This window comes from Bradysia coprophila, unplaced genomic scaffold (assembly GCF_014529535.1).
Source record: "Bradysia coprophila strain Holo2 unplaced genomic scaffold, BU_Bcop_v1 contig_151, whole genome shotgun sequence".
Classification (NCBI taxonomy): domain Eukaryota; kingdom Metazoa; phylum Arthropoda; class Insecta; order Diptera; family Sciaridae; genus Bradysia; species Bradysia coprophila.
Genome location: NW_023503423.1, coordinates 1,454,594 through 1,465,573, shown reverse-complemented (window position 1 = coordinate 1,465,573; position 10,980 = coordinate 1,454,594). Strand labels below are relative to the sequence as shown.

The 10,980-nt window shown below is 37.3% G+C and overlaps 1 protein-coding gene and 1 long non-coding RNA gene across 2 annotated transcripts in view; both read right to left on the bottom strand.

Moving 5' to 3' along the window:
- Window positions 1-10,980, bottom strand: part of LOC119074357 — a 226,636-nt gene that overhangs the window by 215,264 nt on the left and 392 nt on the right. The gene's annotated exons all lie outside the window — the stretch shown is intronic.
- LOC119074349 (protein jagunal) lies at window positions 3,524-8,296 on the bottom strand. The gene is made up of 3 exons (XM_037180444.1): window positions 8,053-8,296; window positions 4,586-4,958; window positions 3,524-4,243 (listed from the first exon to the last, which is right to left on the bottom strand). Exons 1-3 carry the CDS (start codon window positions 8,139-8,141, stop codon window positions 4,112-4,114), a joined length of 594 nt encoding a protein of 197 aa, XP_037036339.1. The 5' UTR covers window positions 8,142-8,296; the 3' UTR covers window positions 3,524-4,111.

Here is a 10,980-nt window from a genome sequence, read left to right as displayed (position 1 = left end):
ATGCATGATATGGACATGCGTATTTCTAAGATATAGTTGCATTGGCAACATATGAACACATCGTAAATATAAAAGTTGAGTCTCTATGGGTTGAAGGACATTATCATGAAAATAGTGAGCACATGACGGGAATTCACCCACTGAATTAACCACACGTGAAACCATAATTTGTGCTATTGAAATTGGAGCCGTTTGACTCAATAAGTAGAATTTTGAAGGATTTAATAAATTTCAACTTTACCTCACGTCGCGTTGTTTTCAAATTCTGATGAAATGCTTTCGACTGTCACCCGTTCTTTTTATCATAGAAATTATTAGGATTGAGTTTGTTTCTCTTTTTGTTTTTAATAAATTCAACTTTCTACTTTCATTATACGTTAGGACAATTCGTCGATTCTGTAGAGAGCGAAAGAGACTAGGCCAAGTCGAATTCACTTTGTTAGGTTGTAACACATGCCAAAACTTAACACAACTTAAACAACGCAGGTCGAACAACATCATTACAAGGCTGTAAGGATGTCACTCGAAGTACCTTTGCTTAAAGTGCGTTGCAGCTTCTCTTTTTGGTCGCCTGAGTTAATTTAACTCGACCAAAATAAACAATATTTTCGAAATCTTTCTTTATTAGCATTCTCATTTTTTTTTTTTTTTTAAATTGAAAACATTAAAGTCATGTCCATCGTTAAATGTATCTCAGACACTGACTGAGTTACGCCGTTGTATAGCTATCGAAGTTCGTTGTAGCAAATAATCTAGAGAGCGCTTCTCTCCAGTCTGCTCTTTCATACGTTGACCAAGCTTCTTCAAAAATAATTAATGTTTCTGGTCCAATTGCGCCGAATGTTTCGAAAGCGAGCGGAGTGAAGATGAAACGATCTTTCAAGTCGATGTACAAATTGTGTTTATGTCGTTCCGCTTCGTCGGCTGCTGCTCCACTGCTCAATCGAAATACCTTTAAAAATTAGCTATCAGCATGAAATATCCAACGATTTTGCAGTTCATCGTTGGGCTCGCGAAAATTCTTTGAAGCTAAATGCCAATAAGTCCCAAGCCATTGTATTCGAGGATTCTAGATTCTTGTCGTCGAATTTGTTCCCTCCTGTCCTGCTAGGTGGTGTAGTCATTCCATATGCAGACAAGGTTCTTAACCTAGGACTTGTCATGGACAAAAGACTGACATTCAGAGACCAGGTGCGCTTGATCTGTTCCAGGGTATTTGCTAGACTTCGTAGTCTCTGGCATCAAGGCCATGTTTTCTCTCGTAAGATTCGGATGATGCTGATTAAGTCTCTTGTACTGCCGGCCTTTACGTATTGTGACTCGGTTTATTCGACAAATTTGTCGGCCGCTGATGCTCGGGCGTTGGAGGGAGCTTTTAGTGCCTGTGTGCGTTTTGTGTATGGATTGAGGCGCTACGACAGTACTCGGGATCACGTTGAAGGATTGTTAGGTTGTGACATTATGACGTATCTGAAGCGTCGGCGCTGCTCGTTTATGCATGGCATTGTTCTGTTTAGGGAACCGAAGTTTCTCTTCGATAAGCTGGCTGATGGAAGGTCTGTGCGTAGTCGTCAGTATGCTATTCCGAGGCATGTTTCTGCCCAGTACAACAGGTCGTTCTTTGTTAGAACCGTCGCTGACTATAATGCGATTCCTGTCGGTGTGAAAATGCTTAACTCCCTGTCCAGGTTTTCTGACGCGTGTCTGGATCTTTTTCGTCCTCAATTCACGCCGTAAGTGCGGTACAAATTCAAAATGGAAAGTGCGGAGGTCTTTCTAACGTAGCGTTATTTTCATACAAGGAAGCGTTGAAATGTATTTTTCGGTTCACTTTTTCATTGAATCGTTCACTTAAAATTCAAATTTTAGGCACACTTACGGCGTGAATAAAGTCGTTCTCGATCGGTTTGTACGGATTGGGCTTGCTTGTCGGCTCTGTGATTGGGAAAATCCGTTTTTGGACTATTTTGTTCCGATTCATCGTATGTTAAATGTTCTTGGACGTAGTGTCTGGTAGCACCTTGGAGTAAGTTTTTGTTCCATTTATGTTATTAAATATTTTCTCATTTATTGCCGCATTGAAGTAGTTTTGTGTTTTTAATGTTTCTCGTTTTAATTTGTTTTTTTCTTTCCGTTGTGTTGATAGAGAGAGTTTTATAGTGTGAATTTAATCGTAAGGATATTTGTACAAGGTTTTTCCTTTTTGTCCTGTGATAAATAAAGTTGAATTGAATTTAATTGAATTGAATTTTCTATATTCTTGAATTTCATTTAAGTTTTAAATGTGCTCTGAAAATCGACCATCGGCTTCTTTGGTAACATTGGCAGATACCAAAGTTAGGGTTTTTTTCTTTTTCTAAACTTTTATTATAATAGCGTGGCTGTATAGAATAGAAATATCAAAAAACGGGACGAGAATATCTTAAATCTTATTTTTGGTGAAGGTGAGCATGGTTCAATGTAACGCTATCGAAAATTTTCTATTTTTGATTGTTCAATTGCCTGAAGTTGTTCTACACCATGAGGAGTTGGTTTGTCGGGGTCTAAGGACATCTAAAAGAAGAATGGTTCAGAAGCATCCGGAAATCTTAGGATCGTTTTTCTTAGCAAAATGAACAACAGTCTAAAAAGGAAAGTGTTTGATTATTGTGTCCTACAGGAGTTCACGTATGGAGCAGCAAACGAAAGTCGTAGACGTGATGTATAGCATCTGTGAACAGAAATTGGGCAGGACACATTGCGATAATGTTCAAAACTATAATGAATTGGAGACCACCAATGACAAATGACACGACCAATGGACAGATCAACAGAAAGATGCACGAAGTCGATCAAGCGAATGGTGGACACAAACTGGCAGCAAATGACAATGGATCGTTTAGAATTGAAGACAAAGGGCAAGGCAGTGTATTTCAAAAGGCTGATTAAGAAGAAGAAGAAGAAGAAGAAGAAGAAGAAGAAGAAGAAGAAGAAGAAGAAGAAGAAGAAGAAGAAGAAGAAGAAGAAGAAGAAGAAGAAGAAGAAGTAAGAAGAAGAAGAAGAAGAAGAAGAAGAAAGAAGAAGAAGAAGAAGAAGAAGAAGAAGAAGAAGAAGAAGAAGAAGAAGAAGAAGAAGAAGAAGAAGAAGAAGAAGAAGAAGAAGAAGAAGAAGAAGAAGAAGAAGAAGAAGAAGAAGAAGAAGAAGAAGAAGAAGAAGAAGAAGAAGAAGAAGAAGAAGAAGAAGAAGAAGAAGAAGAAGAAGAAGAAGAAGAAGAAGAAGAAGAAGAAGAAGAAGGAGAAGAAGAAGAAGGAGAAGAAGGAGAAGAAGAAGAAGAAGAAGAAGAAGAAAAAGAAGAAAATGAAGAAGAAGAAGGAGAAGAAGAAGGACCTCTAGAATTTTTTAACCACAATCATGCGACGATTTGTAACTGTCGAAGAGTTGAAATCGTCTCATGGACTAGAGGATTAGAGAACTCCGATTTCGGTTGAAACCGTTGTAAAGGCCGTTCAGCGTCCATTTACTATCTAAAGTGAAAGGCATCGAATACCACAACTTGTAAGATTTTATTGTAACGATAAGTAGACAACGCACACACATTATCAATAATAATTTAGACATTTAATTTTATTACACCAACTAGATAACAATTTATTTTAAAATATTTCTTCTTTTTTTCTATGATAAAAATAGCTGTGCACCGCACTGCACTAAAATAATTTACCATTTTCATTAATATAGAGAGTGATACATTGAACACTTATATCTCTCAGAGAGATCCGAAAACAGATGGCGTTGCGCGCAGTGTCACGACGCAAACGCCATCTGGTTATCATCACTCTGAAACATTTACTAAAAATATTTTGTTTTCTTTTTTCTCTTCTTTTGCAATTTCATAAAATTTTATTTACAAAATGTTTTTGCATCCATTTGTCTTTATCGGTAGGAGACGGTCGGGTTCATCAAGGTATATATTTAAGATCAGCAAATTGTCTTAACTATTTCTTAACTGTTAATTTGGTCATACGAAGTTACATCGTGTGCAGCTGACTCATATTTTTATCGAAAAAAAAAAACAAACAAACAAAGGAGACAGTTTATTGCTCTCTAGATAAGAGACCCAGTTACGGTAAAATTATTGTGCTTTCCGGGTGGACGTTCGAGATCGCCACGCTGTAATTAAATTCCAAGCGAAGTATAACGAGAACCCGTGCACCTGAAATCCGACCATGACGAAAGCATACCAAAGAAGACCATAAGGAAGACCCTGCAAAGAAATGGTTTATTGTCAATTTTGTCGCACGTTTATTAGTCCACCGGTTTTTAAGTCCCGTATAAACGGGCTAAAATCCTTCGATCTTTATTTTCGTCAAACACTAGTCCAGCCCCTTGTGTCCGGCCGGAAAAGCGATTTTCCATTTTCCAGAAAAAAATTTAGTTCCACAGTTTTTCATGCTCAATCACATGAGATAAAGAAAAAAAAATCGAAAAACTTAAAGCGGATTGACACAAGGGGCTGGACTACACTGACAAAATCGGCTCAAAACATTCCGCCTTAAAATCCTTAATGACAAATACGATAGAATGGCACAAACGAACTTTTACTTACATTCCATATTACAATGTCCGTGTCCTCAACGTTGGCACCTTCTTCCAGCGTCAGGTAATCGATCACATCTCCGAAGTAATAAACAAAGCAGTAGAACATCGGCGCAATACCGAACAGAACCAATCCGATCATGTACTTGTGCATGTCCTTCATCCGATTGCCTTTGGCTGCTGACAGACCAACAAATGACATAAATATCGACAAGCACCAAATGTACTCCCACCATAACGGCTGTGGCACGGCCAGTTCTTCAATTTCCAATATGAATATATCTAAACGGTCGAGAATGTCGGCCGACAGTTTGGCTAACATGACGAAGAATAACAAGTAGTGGAAGAAAATGCAGTATTTCAGTCGGGATTTGTTGATGGCACTGTGGAAAAAAAACGGAAAAAAATTAGGTTGGCAGACGACCAAATTATCCAACGTGAGCTGCAGATAAAGGTATCAAAACCTAGCATCAAGCGAAAAATCAGAAATTCTTTCGAAAAGACTTGATTTAATTAATTTTATTACAAGTCGAAAAGTATTGGAAATGGCAAGGTCACAATTTCCAAAACACCTTTTGGGTCATAAATAACTTCAGGATTGTGCCATACCTACACGGAAATAGACTGAATAGTGGACCTGCTTAGGCTGAAAAAAGGGCTTAATCGTGCATCTTAGAAAATCGTTATAACGATGATTGTATGTTGTTGCGTATCGATTCCTGATTCTAAATTGATGTGGGGCAAGACGGCAGCTCAATGGTTCTCTGGTGAGCGGCCGTTATGTCCCTTTTTTTTCTATGATTTTTCATTCGTAAGCGAGAAGAGATATTAATCCACTTACAAAGGATAAGATATAGAGAAAAGTCTACATTTTTTTTGGTGAAATTTATTTTTTGACATTTGAATCCATAATGGCGGAAAAAATTGGTCAAAGTCGAAAAATATTTTTTTCTCAAAGGAAAATCTCTGAAACCGATAGAAAGACTGTAAATTCACAAAAAATTTCTTCATAAGGTTTATAGAGAATTTAAAGAGCTACGTTTTCGTTTTTTATTTATTGAGATCGGGCAGCTCGTTCCGGAGATATGTCCGTAACAGTGAAGTCACCACATGTTCTTCATGTAAAAATACATCGAAATTTATTTAGATTAAACAATCACAAGTATTTCCATGACAATCGACCTAAAGTTGTATTTTCTGTTAATTTTAGTAACTCAAGGCGTAACCGAGTTTCATATTTTCACGAAAACATGCTCACTGTTCTAGAATTTAAGGATTTTGAAGGATCTCTGAGTTTTTTTTTGGATTCTCTTCAGGATTTATTGAACTGTTGAGGTGGTAGTGAGTCAGTTCCAAAAATTATGTCACTGATCTTGCACAATATGTTCCCAGCTCTAGAACGTAAGTATTATGAAGGATATCTGAGGTTTTATTTGGTTCCCTTCTGGACTTTTGGGATTGTTGAGGTTATATTATGTTAGTTCCTAAAATTCCACTACCTTACATGGTATACCATGCTATCAGTTCTAGAATTTGAGTAATTTGAAGGATTTGTCAAGTTTTTCTGGGTTTCCTTCTGGTCTTCTGGTGTTGATGAGACGGTAGTATTTTGGTTCTCAAAATTCCTCCATCCAACATGGTCTACCATCTTCACAGTTCTAGAATTTTGAGAGATTGTTAAGATGACTCTCAATAATCCTGAACTTTCAGATGATGTACCATAATGGTTAAATTTTAGGATCTGACCAGTTCTATAATCCAAAAAGTCCAGAAGGAAACCCAGAAAAACTTGACAAATCCTTCAAATTACTCAAATTCTAGAACTGATAGCATGGTATACCATGTAAGTTAGTGGAATTTTAGGAACTAACATAATATAACCTCAACAATCCCAAAAGTCCAGAAGGGAACCAAATAAAACCTCAGATATCCTTCATAATACTTACGTTCTAGGGCTGGGAACATATTGTGCAAGATCAGTGACATAATTTTTGGAACTGACTCACTACCACCTCAACAGTTAAATAAATCCTGAAGAGAATCCAAAAAAAACTCAGAGATCCTTCAAAATCCTTAAATTCTAGAACAGTGAGCATGTTTTCGTGAAAATATGAAACTCGGTTACGCCTTGAGCTACTAAAATTAACAGAAAATATAACTTTAGGTCTATTGTCATGGAAATACATGTGATTGTTTAATCTAAATAAATTTCGATGTATTTTTACATGAAGAACATGTGGTGACTTCACTGTTACGGACATATCTCCGGAACAAGCTGCCCGATCTCAATAAATGAAAAACGAAAACGTAGCTCTTTAAATTCTCTATAAACCTTACGAAGAAATTTTTTGCGAATTTACAGTCTTTCTATCGGTTTCAGAGATTTTCCTTTGAGAACAAAATATTTTTCGACTTTGACCAATTTTTTCCGCCATTTTGGATTCAAATGTCAAAAAATAAATTTCACCAAAAAAAAATTTAGACTTTTCTCTATAACTTATCCTTTGTAAGTAGATTAATATCTCTTCTTGCTTACGAATGAAAAATCATAGAAAAAAAAGTGACATAACGGCCGCTCACCAGAGAACCATTGAGCTGCCGTCTTGGCCCCACATCAATTTAGAATCAGGAATCGATACGGAACAACCTACAATCATCGTTATAACGATTTTGTAAGATGCACGATTTTTTGCCTAAGCAGGTCCACTAGAAGCTCCTGGTAAAAAGGAATGGATGGAAAGTGACGAACACTTCTTTTATCAACGCACTTCAAGCATGAGTGATCATAGTGGTCAGCTGCAAAAAGTACTCTATTTTCCATGAAACTGTTTTTACGATGTTTTACGGTTGTATGATACACTGTCCAGTTTCAGTACTCTCACTCTAAGTAGAATACCACTCAAGCTGGAAGAGCATTGCTTTTAAACAATCATTTTAACATAGAACTCGTAATTCGGCATTAGAGAGATGTGGCGGGTTCATTACACCTGACAGATCCTAATTTATATAACAATATGATTGCGTCGGTAATGACTAACCAAATCGTTCTGACACCTGTCTTAAGCAATCATTAAAACTAATTTCTGGTAATAAAGGGCCTGCCAAGTTGAATTTCTACAAATTTTACAGAAAAATCAGCTTAACCTTAGAGAGCGAAATAACAATGTGCTCTAATACAAACACAACAATTTCACTGGTTTATTGTGAAAACATTATATTTGAAGAGTGAATATTTGTGTGTGTATACAAGTCTAAGAAATCAGGGATGTTATTCGAACAAACAGTTTTATTGATGAAACAATTAAAGGAATATTTGGCAATGTGCCGAAATTTCGTATCTGTGAGGTTGGATTTATAATACGTGGAACCATTTTTCGCATGGACCGCAAAAAAATATTATCGTCTCTCACATCCGAATACTAAAGCAAAAAGCTCTACTCACACATTTAATCAAAAAAAAAAATTGGTAATACAAACCTGATTTGGTAATGTGCAGCCACACGTTGACGGTGCTCAAAGTCAGCCCCATCCGTACCAATTACCATTGGTCCGACACGAGAAGCCATGGATGAGATTGGTGTATGGGGTTTATTTTCGGATAGATTTCGCCCTTACTTTATTGTATCACCAACTCCGAAAAGTCGCTTAAAATTCATTCAAATCGTTCGATGTGTATTTTGTTGGGAAACGTCAGTGTTGACGTTTTCTTTTCATTTTTATTCGGTTGGCGACCATGGTGCAGCGTTGACAGTATTTTTCATAACGACGTGGCGCGAAAACTAGATTTTAAAAGAAGTCGCTTTCACCCATATTATATAGGTCTCTTCTATCGCGCTTTTAGGTCACTTTTTGATTGTATCATTTTCCGTTTGAGTTGTTGAGGGAAAGATAAACATAGAAAATCCTTTGTTAAAATAATTCCCACTCAAAAAATGCGAGGGGTAACCGATTTCCAGGGATTATTTTACTTTGAAAAATCCTCACAAGAAAAACGATTTTGATGGATAGTCTGGTCTCAGTCGCTCAAAAGAGGCGTTTTTTGCGATCGGGTTGTTAAAAGCTAATGATGGAACATTGCAGACTAAGAAAAATATTTTGGACGATGGTTCCAAGTTTTTTAGTGGCAGATGACAGATATTTGTCGGAGTCCATACTACCAAGGCTGTAAACTTTGGGGAGGTCACGCAGATACAGATACGCGGGTGACACACACACAAAATTTGACATTTTCATAAGAAAATGGATTCTCAAATTTGACAATTTCATAGTAGATGAATTCTGTTTTGTGTGTTCCCGCGTATCTAATAAAATGACGGCCTGCGTGACCTACCCAACAGTCTATAGCCTTGCATACTACAATAGATCATTGTCAATGTCGTTTGAGCTGTCAAATTAGTTGTCAATTTCACAAAGCTAAGAGGGATTTTTTTGAAAGTGGACCAGGCTCCGTCGGAGCTTTTTTTCGCGACGGTTTGTTCATATGCCCAGATAGCCCTTGGCCCCAATAGTCCAAAACCGCTGTCGTTTAATTTTCATGTTTGCGTCTTGGCTGGTGGTGAAGGTGCAAAAGTCGAAAAAGGGTGTTTTTTATACGTGATTTACTGCCGCTGCAGACGATGGACACACATATGTGGCGGCTCGTTGGATAGGTACTGTCCAGGAGACCCGGGGCAAAGACAGATATCAAATGTGTACTCAAGCACTATTCAAAAATAACAAAAAGTATGTATCAGTCAAAGGCCGGAAATTTTGATGGGCTTTATTTGGTGATATTTTGTACCTGGTGACTGTTGTTGTACAGATCAGTGGTTGCCCTGATAGAGGCTTAACCCAGCTCTACAATTGCCATAGAAGTGAAAGGTTTCAGGATACTTTTTTGGGTATAAAGCAAAAGTCTTCCTTCACTCGAAAGCAAAATATTGATTTTAGAAAAATACACGAATTATGCTGTTTTTGATGTCTGCATCCAATGATCTAATCATAAACATTCTCCAGGTGCGAGATATCACCTTTTGAAGTTCATCAAAATTTATGGCCTTTGACTGACACAATATTTTTGTTATTTTCGAACAATGGCACAGAACATGTAAGATATCTATGCTTGCCCCGGTTCTCCTGGACAGTACCTATCCAACGAGCCGCCACACATGTGTGTCCATTGTCTGTAGCGGCAGTAAATCACGTATAAAAACACCATTTTTTCGACTTTTGCACCTTCACCACCAGCCAAGACGCAAATATGAAAATTAAACGACAGCGGTTTTGAACTATTGGGGCCAAGGGCTATCTGGGCATATGAACAAACCGCCGCGAAAAAATAGCTCCGACGGAGCCTGGTCCACTTTCAAAAAAATCCCTCTAACCTCAAACCGAACAAAAAACGTATTGGGTGGTGAGACGCCACACAAATTTTCATACATTTCAAGGGGCGGCTCTGTGAACGAAACATCTTTTGAGGTTAGCTTTGTGAAATTGACAACTCATTTGACACTTTTTGAGAGAAGAAACCGCTATTTGACACTGATCTATATTCAATTACAAAATTGTGTTTCACAACCTGACAAGAAGCTCGCTTGATGTGGCGCGGCGATTGAAAGTCTTTGCCACCGGCTACCGTTGCAAATGTTTAAGCACTTCAGTGTATTTACTGGTCATCTTTTTCAAGTCGAAAGAAACTTCAAAAGAATTTTAAATATTTATTTTTATTTCTTCATTGAAGTTAATATGACGTACAAAAAGTTTATATTTAGCGATAAATTACAATTTCTCCATTTTTTACAGTTTTTTTTAAAGTCATTTTTCATTATTCGAACCACAGCAGCAACATTTTCATTCTGTTGAACCGCTGAACGTTTCACATTTGTTGTCGCCTATACACGTAAAGCTTTCAATAATACTAAAGGGACTGAACAACGCACTCCCAGCACTGAGCTAGACTTTTGGCAGGTGATGTCAGACCAGTCACTTACACAAATAGATAATTTTGACGATTAAGGTCTATATGTAAGTCTCTTTTTCGACATCTATCTTAGTCTAGTTTAATGCTAAGGTACATTGAACTTGTGCATATACCGTTCGTGCCATACTACAAAATCATAAAAATCTTACCGAAAGCCTTGATTAACAATAAAGCGACCAATTAGATCGCTTCGGTCGCTTACACAGTACAATTACGAACTAAAAATACATGACTGGACTAATTTACTGTTAAATGACTTAGTTTTCTCTTTATTCTCAGTAACATTGACAGAAATTCCGTCGTTTCACTCCGGAAAAGGGTAGGAGAAATATGGACAGGCAAAATCCATCATGGAACCGTTTAAATAGACATTTGTTCATTCATATCAATAAAACATGTATATCATTGCAGCATACAGCGCCGGAGTTAATAATCCCGAGGATACG

Excerpts from the sequence above, each read along its gene's own strand:
- LOC119074349 (XM_037180444.1), bottom strand. The coding sequence starts at position 8,141 with ATGGCTTCTCGTGTCGGACCAATGGTAATTGGTACGGATGGGGCTGAC. Across the intron at positions 4,959-8,052 it reads GCTGCACATTACCAAATCAG|TGCCATCAACAAATCCCGAC; the intron begins GTTTGTATTACC and ends TTTTTTCCACAG. Across the intron at positions 4,244-4,585 it reads CGGACATTGTAATATGGAAT|GGTCTTCCTTATGGTCTTCT; the intron begins GTAAGTAAAAGT and ends ATTTCTTTGCAG.